Source organism: Sinocyclocheilus grahami, unplaced genomic scaffold, assembly GCF_001515645.1.
Source record: "Sinocyclocheilus grahami isolate Dianchi unplaced genomic scaffold, SAMN03320097.WGS_v1.1 scaffold251.1, whole genome shotgun sequence".
NCBI lineage: Eukaryota > Metazoa > Chordata > Actinopteri > Cypriniformes > Cyprinidae > Sinocyclocheilus > Sinocyclocheilus grahami.
Genome location: NW_015505430.1, coordinates 3,548 through 18,085, shown reverse-complemented (window position 1 = coordinate 18,085; position 14,538 = coordinate 3,548). Strand labels below are relative to the sequence as shown.

Here is a 14,538-nt window from a genome sequence, read left to right as displayed (position 1 = left end):
ATCTCCCACAACTATGTAAGATACAGGAAATGATGTCACTTTCCTCTCTGTTAAGATCTGAAGCACTGAAAAGTCTATGTGCTCTCTCTAAGAAAATATTTAAATCTAAAAGTTCTTACACCAAAAGTTATTTTATAAAGTGTCAAATCTGTTACCACAATATCAAAAGGAAAACAGATTTTTTCATTGATCACACTTTGTGTTATTTAAAAGCCTTTTAATCATGATTTCAATAGTGCCATGTGCTCTTAGCATTTATGCTAGCAAGTGGAGTTTTTGGCAAAAAATTAAGAAAATAGTAAATTCTGTTACTGTCAAACTCCGTTACCAAGGTAGAGTAACAATGCGGTAACATAATTGACAGTCCATTGGACAATTGTCAATTCTGTTACTTTATAATTCTGTTACTTAAAGGGTCAACTCTGTTTATGAACTATTTTCACAAAAAACAATACATTTGTTGTTTAAAATCCTAATAAACATTATTGATTTATTTATAATAACTTTATTTCATAATATTACTATTTCAATAATACATTTTGAATATTTCAATAATACATTTTCAGATGAAAAATATTTGCTCCAAGTGGACGGTTCTGTGAAGACATAGGTATTTTTTATTATTATTTTAAAGGTATGCATGGGTGAAATATTATCTCAGTTTCAAGAGTAAGGGCTGTTTGTCTAATGAAACAAGAAGGATTTTTCCTGTTATGATTTATTGTTATTTCTACACATTGGCTAATTTGTCCGTAACAGAGTTGAAAAAACAATACCATAAAGACATCTGTTTTTTCATTAAAAGTAAAACAAAAGGAAGTAACCTGTGTTTGGCAAGCACTGAATTATTAAAATTAAATATGTTTTCAATAAGAAAATCAAAAAAAAATCTGTAAGTGAAAAGTTTTTTTTCTTAACTTTCTGTAATGCCAAATATATCTCCAATTATAGAATCACCCATATGTCTCTGTACAATCCCAATATATGCCTCCACGTCAATGGTACCTTCGCACATATACAAGTCACCCATGCTGTTTGCACTGATGCACCCCCATACCATGACAGACGTTTGCTTTTGCACCTGTCGCTGATTTAAGTCTGGACGGTCCCTTTTGTCTTTGAGACTAACAATTTTATGTCCTTTTCCCCCCAAAACAAGCTGAAATGTGGACTCATCTGACCACAGCACACATTTCCATTGTCTTTTGGACAATCTAAGATGAGCTCGGACCCAAAGAACTCGCTGGCGTCTCTGTCTAGAATTGATGTATAGATTACTCCTTGTGCAACAGAGATTCAAGTTGCATTTCTTGTTGCAGATGCAGACTGTGAACAGTTATCCATAGTACTCCTCAGCCCATGTAGCTATATTTCACACAGCAACATGAAGGTTTCTCAGGCAATGCCATCTGAGGGCTTAAAGATCACACACATTCAACTGAGGTGTCCTGCCTTGCCCTACATGTACTGAGATTTCTCTGGATTCCCTGAATCTTTTCACAAAATTATGTATGGTAATTGGTGAAAGACCTAACTTCTTTGCAAATTTGCATTGAGAGATGTAATTTTTGATTTGTCTGGCAATTTTCTCATGAAATTTGGCACCAAGTGGTGAGCCACGATCAAGCTTTGCTGGCAAAGACAGGATGCTCTGTATAAACCCAATCCTGATACCCTGACGTATTATTACCAATTATCCTGATTTTAAAACAGTTTAACTCAGATATTCTATAACCTTTTCATTTTTATTATGCCTCTGTCCCAACTTTTGTGGAGTATGTTGCAGCCATCAAAAAATCATTGGAAATCTTTTAATTGTACCTTTGTCAATTTAATGAAGGTTAAAGACAGTTTACAAACCATAGATTCTTGATTTTACTGCATTTTAAAAAAACATTCCAACTTTTTTGGAATTGGGGTTGTACATGACCACCACCCTCTTGAGGTGACAGAAGAAGTTGTAAGTCTGTTTAAAAATATAAAGGATTAATAGGACAAAAAAAAACACATTTGAGATAGAAAAATCAACATTTTACTTTGGGGATATAATTCAGTTTACAATAAGGTTTATGTATGTTAATTGACAGAAATTGATTTATTCTGAATCAGCAGATTCTTTCAAAGTGTCATCTCTGAGTTAGGGAGGGTTGCAAAAAAAATGTTTCACTTCATTGTAATATCAAACAAATGCATATACAAAATGTAAAACATCAATGTTCTCTATTGTTAATCTACTGTTAAAACACACACCGGTAGGTGATTATGTTGTAAAAACAGGGCTTTTTGTACTTGACATTATTTTACACAATAGAGAGATTTCAAGAGAAGTTGTAGATTTCAAAACAACATCGATTTGTATCAGATAAATGTTGAAAAATTTGATAAAAAGTCAAAATAAACTGAGCAGTGTTACAAACCTCCCCTGTCTCTCCATCTTAATCGTGAAAACAGAAAAATTGCACAGCCTATCAAGCCATCTTGAATTCAAAACCATAATAAAAGTTAATTTCACTTACACAACAACATCCAGTGAAATCAAACTAAATTAAAGAAATAACACAACACATGTAAAATGTGCAATATGCAGGAAGACTCAGTGCAGTAGGTTTCAGTGTTTCAGTGTCTTCACTTCCGCACCTGCGCACAGGAGGGTTTGATACGTGACTGGAGAAGTTACAGAAGCATGTAATAAATGAAACCAACCAAATGACTTCCTTATTGTTTTACTGCAGAGCTACAGCACAGTATAAATAGCACTTATTTTGTGATGCAGTAAAATTTTATTGCAGCTAAAGTACACATATGGTGTTCTACAGTGGGATGGGCTACTTTTAATGTATACAACTGCTTACCTGACTTCCATAGGGAGGTGGAGGAGCCCTTGACTTCCCTCCATGTTTTACATCTGCATACTCTGTACTAAATTCACTCTTATTCCCCAGATTCACTCTCTCTCCACTAGCCTTCTGGAAATGGCTAATGTCTGCATAGTTCAAGTCCTACAAACAGTCATTTGTTTTTGTTAAATTAAAATCTCAATGTCACAATGCATTTACAATGCTGTGAAAATGCATTTGCCCCCACCCTGATTTCTTCTGTTTTTGTGTATATTTCATGCTAAATAGTTTTAGATCTTCAATAAAATAAAACAAAGGAAACATACGTAAACACATTCATTATTTATTTTTTAAAGGGGTCATATGATGCAATTTCAATTTGTTCTTTCTCTTTGGAGTGTTACAAGTTGTTGGTGCATAAAGAAGATCTGTAAAGTTGCAAAGACTAAAGTCTCAAATCCAAAGAGATATTCTTTATAAAAGTTAAGAGTCAACCACGCCTACCTAAAACTGCTTGTGCTAACATGCCCCCACATATCTATGTCACTATGGGAAGATTTGCATAACACCGCCCAAATGTTCACGCAAAGGCATAACTTTTATTCTCGCTGTAGTATTGTTGTTGCCGCCGCCATGTCGTGAAGACGCTGTGTTTTGTTGTGAAAGTGACACTACTTTGGTTGGCCTTCCAAAAGAGGACGATATACGCTTTGTCATGCCTGGAGCTGATCCGTGCTGGATAGCTGGCCAATCAGAGCACACCTCGCTTTTCAGACCGATGAGCTTTGTAAAAATCTACGTGTTTCAGAAAGGCGGGGCATAGAGGAGAAACAATAATGTACAGTATGTGGAAAATAATGTGTTTTTTGAACCTTAAACTGCATAAACACATTTCATTACACCAAATACACAAAATAATGTTCTTTTTAGCAGCATCTGCAGCATATGACCCCTTTAACAACTGCAACCAAATGCTACCAATCTTTCACAGCACTGTGGTGGAATTTGGGTCCACTCTTCTTTGCAGAACTGCTTTAGTTCAGCCACATTGGAGGGTTTTTGAGTATGAACTGTCTGTTTAAGGCATCTGGGTTCAAGTCAGGACTACACCACTCCAAAACTTTCTTTTTTTTCTTTTTTTAGCCATTCAGAGGTGGACTTACTCCTATGCTTTGGATCGTTGTCTTGCTGTTTAATCCAGCTGCACTTGAGCTTCAACATTCAGACTGAAGACTTGTTTAAGATTTTCTGGTAGGGAGCAGAATTCATGTTTCCCTCATGTTCTCCACGCCAACACACTGCCACCACAACACTTGACCATAGGGGTGATGTTCTTTTTGTGTAATTCAGTGTTTGAGTTACGCCAGATGTAACAAGACCCTTGTCTTCCAAACAGTTCCACTTTTGACCCATCACTCAACAAAACATTCTCTCAAATGGTTTGAGGATCATCAAGGTGTGTTTCAATAAGCCTTAAAGTTCTTCTGGGTTAGCAGTGGTTTTTGTCTCATCACTCCTCCATGGATGCCATTTTTGGCCAGTGTCTTTCAGATAGTGGATTCATGAACAGTGACCTTTATTGATGCAAGAGAGGCCTGCAGTTTCTTCGATGTTGTCCTCTGGGCTTTTGTAAAAAAAAAATATATATATATATTTTTTTTTAATTATTTTTTTTTTTTACTTTTTTTGCTGTGCTCTTGGAGGTTGGCCACTTCTAGGAACGTTCGCTACTGTGCCAAGTTTTTTCCATTTGGAGATAATGGCTCACACTGTGGCTCCTTGGAATCCATGAGCCTTTAAAATAGCTTCGTAACCTTTCCCAGACTGATGTATTTCAATTACCTTCTTCCTCATAATTTCTGGAAATTCTTTCACCTTTGGCATAGTGTGTTACTGGGTAAGACCTTTTAACCAACTTCATACAGCTGAAAAAGTTGTATTTAAGTGCTGATTTACTTGAACAGGACTGGCAATAATCAGGCCTGGTTGCATCTAGAACCAAATTATGAATGCAGTTTCATAGATTTGGTAATTAGAAACAACAGGGGCAAATACATTTTCACACAAGCCCAGTTGGTATAAGATAATGTTTTTGCGACAATAAATAAAATTTGCATAAAAAACTATTTAAAAACTGTATTTTGTTGTTATCGAGGTTGCCTTTGTTTTATGTAATACTTTGTTTTCATTTTTGAAACAATTTATTATGAGCCATACGTAAAAACAGAAGAAATCAGAATGGGGTCAAACACTTTTTCACAGCACTGTAAATAAAAAATAAAAATAAAATCCCACTATTAAAATGTTTAATAAATCATAATGATTTAATGTCAATATTCATAGCTCATCCTCATAGCAAGTCTTTGTGCGGTAGTATGCGAAAGATTAAAGTCCATTTAAGCTGACTAAAAATATACTCATCCCTAATGCAATAAGCCATAAACTCTTTAATTACCTCTGAGGCTGAATAACTATTGCACCTTTCCAGTAAGTAGTTTGTAATGTCATTTGACATCAGATTTACAGTTTTAAATCCATTAATAAATGTAAGGCTGTGATGAGAAAACAAGAAATGAAAGTCACTCACAGGCTCCTGTCTGCTTTGTGCTGCTGTTTAAAGAAAGTAACACTCAATGAGTTTAATACTGAGAGAAATATGTACTGAATCATCTGTAATATGAATAGTTCATCTACAATCTATTATGGTATGTTCATTATCATGGTCAGTCTTGTGAAGTAAGTTGTTCTTTCAATCACATACTCATGTAGGCATTATGAATAAATAACAAACATACCTCCTCTTGCCGGTCCATTTTGTCGAAGGTTTATTTTTGAGCTGTAATGTAAAGACAATTTTGTTACAACTTTATCTTTACCACGTTTTTGTCTCACAAAAAGACAGCTTATGACAATTGTTTTACTGAAATATTTTTGTTATCACATAAATACTGACATATTTTCAGAGAAAGTCACTGTAATTGTGCATAATTCAGAAACTCAATTTTTACTCACATTTTCTTAGTTTTTATTAAATAGACAGTCAGACCACAAATGCCTGCAACTGCCACTAAAACCCCAATGACAATCCCAGCTATCGCCCCTGATGACAGCCCTCCTCCTCCTCCTCCTCCTCCTACTATGACAAAGGCACAGGAAACAACAAACTGACATCATGTACAGCATAAAATACTTATTTTAGGGCATTTTGCATAGTAAAATTACATAGTAAAAAGTTTACATAGTACATTCATTAGAAAGTTATTAGAAATTAGAAATGAATAATGCAATTAGAAAAATTGCAATGGTTATCAAATGTTTACAACAGGTTAGTTTTAATTGCTTACCTTTAACTAGTAAAGCATGTTTTTGTGTGGCGTTTCTCTTTGTGACACTATTCCAGGCTGTGCAGATGTATTCTCCACTGTGTGTGAAGTCAGTATAATCTATGATGAATGTGTCTGTGGTCACGTCAGTGTCTGTTCCATTAATCTTCCAGCTGAATGAGGCAGCAGGTTTCGAATTTGCAGAGCAAGAGAGCGACACGCGAGCCCCTAAATCTACCACATCCTCACCCTTAATAGAAACTTCTTCTGGTCCATCTAGAGCACAGACAAGAGACTCACTGTTAGATGAGCAAACTGAGCACTGAAGAATGTCTGTATTTCATCAGGTTTGAGCTCAAATCATCTTGATGTTTGAATGTTTAACACTCACAGTTGATGATCAGGCTGAGTGTTGCCGTCTCAGAGCTGATAGGGTTTCTGTATGTACATTGATATTCTCCACTGTCTGATCTCTGCACTGGACTGATGGACACTGATCTGTTATCAGATGAGAAGATGATGCTGTTGCTAGGAGACAGAGGACTGTTATCTTTCATCCACTGCACAGAGGTGATGCTGCCAGTTCCCTCAGAGCTGATGTTAGCAGATGATTCTCCCTCTATTAATGATTCTTCTGGACTAATAAGCCTGACATTAGTTATTATTTCTGTGTGAAAGAGAGAAAAAGAACAAACACACTGAATCTAAAAATTGTCTTTCATATTTAGTGAGCACTGAATGTAATTCTGTTTTGTAAAAGCAAATGAAATTTAGGTAGGATCCAATTCATGCTTGTGCTTTTGCATAGTGCTAATCATGTCATTGATTATTGGTTCCTACAAGTATTATACATAACAGAGAGCTATAATGTGTCCTTTCCATTTAATACACTAACACACCTGCATGTAAAATCTTGTGAAATTACTATTACAGTTTACAGTTTAAGGTCCCAAAGTTCCACTGACTACCATATGGTCCATCAATGATTTAATGTATCTGTATGTATGTATTAATATGTGTGTCCTAAAGCAGTGGTTTCTAAACACGTTCCTGGAGCCCCCAACACTGCACATTTTGCATGTCTCCTTAATCAAACAAACCGGATTCAACTCATCAGCTCATTAGTAGAGACTCCAAGACCTGAAATGAGTGTGTCAGACAAAGGAGACAAAATGTGCAGTGTTGGGGGGCCTCCGGGAATGTGGTCGTGAACCACTATCCTAAAGCATATATGTAATAGGGTCTTCAGGCCATAAACACCTTTTTAACCTAATAGTAATCTTAATATAACAAAAATTTAAATAATAATAATAATAATAATGAATAAATAAACAAGTTAAAAGAACACAGTCTGATTGGCTATTCTAAATTTGATTTCTAAGCTTTTTTTATTAATGTATTTCTCTAAAATATGCAAATGTGAACCAATCAAGTTTGTTTGACCAGCACTTGAAAATGAATTACTGAAACTGTAGTTCCCCGCATGCTTTGCATGGGACATAATAGGGATGAGACTTAATGGGTGAAAATGTTGAAATTGAAAATGTTGAAAGTACATAAAAATGTTTATAAAAAAGTTTATCCAATGAAGTCCAACGTATCGAAGCTTGAATTGTTTTTTAGAAAATTACAACTCCTCAATTATTTGGCACAATCTGGTTGGTTGGATTGTGAGGAGTGTAGTGTATGTTTAATTCCTCAGAAATGTTTTTACTTGTTTTAGGAGAATAACAGCTTATAACAGAATTGACAGCTTATCAGTTAATGTTCAGTGTTCTTACATTTTTGGAGTTTATATTGAAAAAAATGCATTTCTATGAATGAGAATGTCATTCAACTCTAACAGCAATTAAATGATGTTAAGGTTAAATTGTGATTAGTTATCAGGGCACAGCTGATTCAAGCTGATCGTTATGCTTTCTCCAACAGTAGAGCCGTGGAGTTTGGTATCTCCCAATGATTATAAAAACATTTCTGGTTGAAGTTATGCAAACATTTTGTGTTTCCAATGCTAACCAATAATTGTTTAGCTAAATGACCTGGAAATCAACTGCTCAGTTTATAACAACAAAATAAAGTCAGGCATGTCCATACATAAATGATTATAATAATAATAATTATTATTATTATTATATCCTTATATTCTCATCAGTATTCTCATCATGCAATTATTACAATACAATTTTCACATATTTACGATTCTTGTTTAATTTACAGCATTACAAATGCACAAAATATGTTATGTTACTTTTTAAATCATCTTTCACATATTTATTAAATACCCATTTGTCATCTATTAATCTTAAAATATATAGTGTCAAATACTAAACCATGTTTAAGCAACACACTCACCGAACACTTGTAGTGAAGTTTCTCCTGTAAGCTGGCCTCCAGCACTAGGTACTACAGTCAGTCTGTATATTCCAGAATCATTCAGTCTCAGGTTCCAGAGCTCCAGAGCGAGAGTGTTTATGTCAAAACTGACTCTGTCACTGTATTCTGGGACTATTGTAGTTGAATCAGACTGTGCTATCAATATAAGAGTTGATCCAAACTGCCACTGAACTATATTAATTGATGTGGAGGGCGGGTTATCAGGAGCGAACACCACACTTCCTCCTACTGCTCCATTAGCCGGACCAGAAAACTGCAGGTCTTCACTTAGAAACAGACCTATTCAAAACAACAACAACAACAACAGCAATAATAATAATAATAATAATAATAATAATAATAATAATAAATTACTAAAAGGCACACTTTTAATGAAAAAAAGTGCATACACAATACACAAAATAATTTTTGCATGATTTACCTTGGTCATATATTATACATGCTGGATCGTAGGGTGCATCAAAAAATCTAATGTAAGATTTTCACTTTGGCCCTAGCATAAAGTCGCTCCACTTAAGTTGGACAGCAAATGTGCAAAATATTCCTAAAAATGAATAATGTCTACCGGGTCCACATGTGATGCAAAATATCATTACAGGGAAGCAAAAAAGCATTTTAACAGAACAAAAATCATATAATAAACCGTTTCTGGCACTGTTCAATCATTTATTTATTTTCTTTACTTTACTACTTTACAACGTGACATGTTGTCAATTTGTCCTCCTCATTTAATCCATCCAAGTGCACACACATAGCAGTGAGTAGTGAACACACACGGAGCAGTGGGCAGCCATTTTTGCTGCGGCGCCTGGGAGCAATTGGGGGTTCGGTACATTTCTCAAGGGCAGCTCAGTCATGGGTATTGAGAGTGGAAGAGAACACTGTTCATTCACTCCTCCCACCTTTGGCCAGAATGTTTATTACTTGATATGGCATGCATTAGATATAGGGCCGAAACATATTTCAAAACTTTTCAAAATTTTGGGTTTTCTTCGTGCATTCTACTGGATATACGTTTTTGCAATTTTGTAAATTTGGTTGGATAATGTATGCTTGTTGTCCACTGCGATGATTGCATATCACATTTATCATTTAGGACCTATAAGTGTGTTTTAAATCATGAATCTTGCATTGTTTGTTACTGAATAAACTGATAGTAAAAAAAAACAATTATTAATTATACTTTAAAAAAAGGAAAAATAAAATAAAATTTTCTCATATGTCACTATAATTAATAATAAAATGCTTTAATTGGAACTGTATGTGTTTACTTTAACATAGGCTAATCATTGTTTCAAAACTTTTTATTATTAAAAGTTGTATTAATAAGTTTTAAATTAACGATAAACTATGATGCAAGTGTGAACAGCTTAGAGTTTTGTACTAATTTACCACTTGCTTGTGAAAATAATACCAAATTTTAATGAACCCATATGCAAATATATCCATCCTAAATCCCATCAATACATGTTCATATTATGTAAGTAAATATAAAAGATAGACATGCGTTTAAAAAATATTTTTAAAAAACATACAAAATATTTGTATACATGTTTTAATGAAGGTGACGTGCATATGTGAATATTATAAATCACCTTATATAATATGCAACATCACTCTTTAGGGCAATATATGTTATACTGTGTAAATGTATATATTTCCATATGGGAATTTAAAACACACAACATTATTTAATTGATAGAAAGAGGCTCACCAAAACATGACAACATCCACAGGGTCCCATACAAGCCATGAGAAACCATCATGATCGAGCTCTCAGCTGTCATGAGCTGCAGCTCAACTCATCTGAAATAGTATCTACATACAGTTCTCGGTTAATGATAAACGGCAGTTATAGATAGCAGAGTATTCACTGCGCCATCTAGCGTTGGATGTTAACACAAGCCTTACGTAATATCTAAATTAAGAGACTATTTTTAAATCAAAGAAATTATTTCATATTACTGATATTTTTGGTGCAGTAATGTTACTTAAATGTTTTATTTGATGGAACAAATGCTATTGCCTGTTTCCCCCAACAAATAATTAGGGTTGCCAACTTCAGCAAAGTAAAATAAGGGACAATACTGGTTCTTCATTAAAAATAAGGGACTCTCAAAATATATGTTCTGTACCACATAGTGCATGTCATTTCAGTCTCTGCAGTTAAGTAGAGTATGTCTATAAAAAAAAAATTTGTTGACTGAAATTACAGTTTTTCTGAATTGCTAAAACACGTTTCTTGAAACCATCACTAATTTTCTCAAAACCTTAAACACAAATCCAAATACTCTGACTCTTCCATCAAAATCAAGCAATCACTGCAAAACCATTTCACTTGCACTCAAAATCAAACGGTGCTCTGAGATCACACACACATGAGCCAGTAAAATAAACACTACAGAGCATTCATTAGACACTACAGAGAAAAATGGAGAACACAGCATCCAGAACATTACAGAAAAACAGTATATTGTATTGAGTAAACAATTGTGCAATTCTGTAAAAAAGTATAGTAATTGCAACCGAGCACGGTGAATATATTGTATAGGCCTACTGAATGTTCTGCAAGAATAGTATTGTGCTGAATATTGAATAGTACTGAATGTTTGAATATATTCAGCACTTGGATACTGCAAAAATACTGCAGTCCAACTGCAAAGGCCAAAAAGCTCAAATAAAACTCTAAATGAATAGCATGTTACAGTACACTCAGCATCACAGTGTGATAGTGTTTAAGTGAAAGAGAATGTGTTTAGAGTTTTGCAAAAAGAGTGCATGAGATTTGCAAATAGAGCCTAACTGCCTGAACTTGTTTAAGGTTTAGCAGAAAGAGTGCTTTATTCGACAAACTGGTTTAAGCTAGTGACAATTTGGTTCAGAGAATGGGGTTTAGTGTTTTAGCAATTCAGAAAAACTGTAATCTCAGACATAAACACATTTGTTTTGCTTTACTTATTTATGTGCGGTTTAATTCTGAAAATAATTTTAATGTCATAAAATATAACACACATCACACACAAACCATCTCAGCAAATTGTGGACTAGCAGTTTTTGTTGATGTTGTTGAAGTTCAAGTGCATGTTGTCATTTTTATTTTTAAAGTACTATCATTTTAACATATACAACTGTCATGTAATATGTAATGAAAAGGCTTCAATAAGCTGTACATATTTTTTATAAACAGCAAACTGATTTATTGTAGACTCGTGTTGTGAACAGTATTCCAGGGGCCAGTTTTATGGTGGGGCCCCTCTGCAACAGTGAAGAAAGGTTTGCTACATTTTGATTGGATCTTGGCGGACTAACTCAAACAAATGTCCAATGCCAACAGATAAAGATGCTAAGACAATGACCAGACACCTGTTATAGGGCAAGAAGAAGACCCCTGGTGCCAAGCCCCCTCTGATAAAGATCCCCTTCAACAGATACACCACATTCTGATTCTCTGGCCTGAGTGGTGGGATACAACAAAATTCTGCACTTCCAACTTGACAGACCCTTGCAGAACAAAAATGTATTTAACATAAATACAGTATGTTCCATAATTTTACCTATATGGGATGTTAATGCAATTGGTCTATAACTAGTAGGTTTTGTATCTTCTCCTGGTTTCCTAATGGGGACTACAACTCCTTCTTTCCAACTTTTTGGAAGCTATCCTTCCTCCCAAACTCTATCATATAATCTAAGCAGTCTTCTTAATGCCATCTCACCCATAAAAGTCAACATGGTATAACACATTTCTGGTGATATCACCCCTGTCTTTTTAATCACTCTCTCCATCTCTGCCTTAGAAAATGGTGCACTCAATGTATCATCCACTTCCTCTCTTTTTTCTAAGACTACTATGCCCTCAATGTCCTTTACCTTCCTTTCTTCCATTCCCCCTCTAGGTTATCAGAGCTATGTATTGCTACAAAAGATTTTGCCATCATCTCAGCCTCCTCCCCACTCACCGTTACAGGGTAGTCCCATTCCCTTTCTCCACCCATCCTCCTTATCATCCCCAACACAATTGAGCTGCAGAACTGATGCCAATAATTTATCTTAACCTGGCAATAATATTGTCTTTCTTACTAATGCTTGAGCTCTTTTATATTGAATCAAATGCTGATAATTATGAGTCCGTCTCAAATGCCCAAAGGCCCTATTCCTATCTCTTACTACTTCTCTACATTCCTCTGTCCACCAAGAAACCACTTTGCTTCTCCTTTTCCCAGAACTCTTAAGCAGGGGACACACTACAAGACTACGACTAGTTGAAACATTCTAAGACTGACCTCAACACACTTAAAGACTGTTTCCATCGATTGGAGCAGATTCTAGTCTTTGACAGTCAGAGACGAGCGCAAACCTAATGACTCGGTCGGTCCACAACACAACACACTTAACGACTGTTCTTCATGACTGGACAAATTCTGCCGAACCAAAAAAAAAATAATACCCACAGTATCCGATTCTACCTGCGCTCCCGCCCCACCAAAGACAACACAGCGGACAACACCAGTGCTTTCACTTAATTATTGAAATGTTAAAGGTTTGTTTTTCTTTTCTTAGTTTGTGCTTACAGTTTTTCACATTTGCTAAGACACTAAACCCCATTCTCTGAACCAAATTCTCAATAGCCTAAACCCATTTGTCAAATAAATAACTCTTTCTGCAAAACCTTAAACTAGTTCAGGCAGTTTAGACACTGTTTGCAGATCTCATGCACTCTTTTTGCAAAACTCTATACACATTCTCACTCACTAAAATGCTATTTGCATTGTGATAAACTTGTGATGCAAAACCCTAAACACAAGAAAGCAAAGGTTAAGTGCTTATACGAGGTGGAGGAAGAGGAGGACGAGGAAGAGCAAGACCAAGAACAGTAATTTCAGATGAAATCAGAGCTACTGTGATAGACCATGTTCTTGTGCATGGAATGACAGAGGCAGGACAAAGAGTTCAACCTAATTTGAGCAGATTCTCTGTGGCCACCATAATCAGTCGGAAAGGTCAAAAGAACAGCAAAAGAAGAGTGGAAAATAATCTTGTGTAGAATTGCAAGACTCCCACATTAGGGTGGAAGAACTGGCCTGTGGTGACATAAATGTGCTGTCTTCTCAAGGCTGGATCCGCCACACCAGAGGGTTTTCTTTCCTATTGCCTGCCTGCGACATAGATGAATTTCTGATTCCTTTTTATATGTATGTAAAAACTTTTTTTTTTGTAACTCCACGCACTGGACACTGTCTTCTCCATTTTTTGATGTAGTGTCTAATGAATGATCTGTAGTGTGTATTATGTACGTGTGATTTGAAAGCTTTGTTTGATTTTGAGTACAGGTGAAATGGTTTTGAAGCGATTGTTTGATTTTGACAGAAGAGACAGGTGTTCTGTGAATTTAGTTTGAAGGTTTGGATTTGTGTTTAAGGTTTTGAGAAAATGAGTGATGGTTTCAAGAAATGTTTTAACAATTCAGAAAATCGGTAAGATCTATCAGCATACAACATACTAATAGAATGGATAGTTATAAGATGAGTTGACCGAGGTCAAAATTATTAAGGACACTTCATGTACTGTTCAATTTTGGTCTATTTTGCTTTTATGTCTTCTTTTGCTCTAATGGGACAACGTGATCTCATGATAATTCGTATGTATTTTACGTAAAATGTGGTTCTATAAAACGTACATTTACTTACGTTTTTACAGGCACTAAAACGTACAAATACTTACTTATTTTCAGCCTCTAAACGTACAAATACTTACGCATTTTCAGCATTTTAACGTACAAAACTGACGTATTGACGACACCTAAAAATGAATCCTTATGAATATTGAAATCGCGGCATTACTTTTATTAGTTTTAGTTGTCATATGAATTAACTTGTTTTCAATTGCATTATTAAATTGTTTACTTATGAAATTATAACATTTCGTTTTGTTGTGATTTCTGCTGCCAGCTCGTTTCCAAGAATATGCCTACATAAAGACTTCAC

At 35.1% G+C, this 14,538-nt stretch overlaps 1 protein-coding gene across 2 annotated transcripts; it reads right to left on the bottom strand.

The window, feature by feature from the left end:
• Nucleotides 1-2,169: 2,169 nt before the first annotated feature.
• Nucleotides 2,170-10,363, bottom strand: LOC107598449 (carcinoembryonic antigen-related cell adhesion molecule 20-like). 2 transcript variants are annotated; one of them, XM_016289785.1, is made up of 9 exons: nt 10,269-10,363; nt 8,513-8,833; nt 6,552-6,827; nt 6,182-6,436; nt 5,850-5,973; nt 5,633-5,673; nt 5,425-5,447; nt 2,853-2,999; nt 2,170-2,637 (listed from the first exon to the last, which is right to left on the bottom strand). In XM_016289785.1, the coding sequence occupies exons 1-9, from the start codon at nt 10,339-10,341 to the stop codon at nt 2,626-2,628; spliced, it is 1,272 nt and encodes a 423-aa protein (XP_016145271.1). In that variant the 5' UTR covers nt 10,342-10,363; the 3' UTR covers nt 2,170-2,625. The 2 variants fall into 2 exon arrangements, with proteins under 2 accessions (XP_016145271.1, XP_016145272.1); XM_016289786.1 differs by having other exon boundaries at nt 5,850-5,970.
• Between the last annotated feature and the right edge of the window lie 4,175 nt (nt 10,364-14,538).

Excerpts from the sequence above, each read along its gene's own strand:
- LOC107598449 (XM_016289785.1), bottom strand. The coding sequence starts at position 10,341 with ATGACAGCTGAGAGCTCGATCATGATGGTTTCTCATGGCTTGTATGGG. Across the intron at positions 8,834-10,268 it reads GTGGATGTTGTCATGTTTTG|GTCTGTTTCTAAGTGAAGAC; the intron begins GTGAGCCTCTTT and ends TGTTTTGAATAG. Across the intron at positions 5,448-5,632 it reads AAATGGACCGGCAAGAGGAG|CAGCACAAAGCAGACAGGAG; the intron begins GTATGTTTGTTA and ends TTCTTTAAACAG.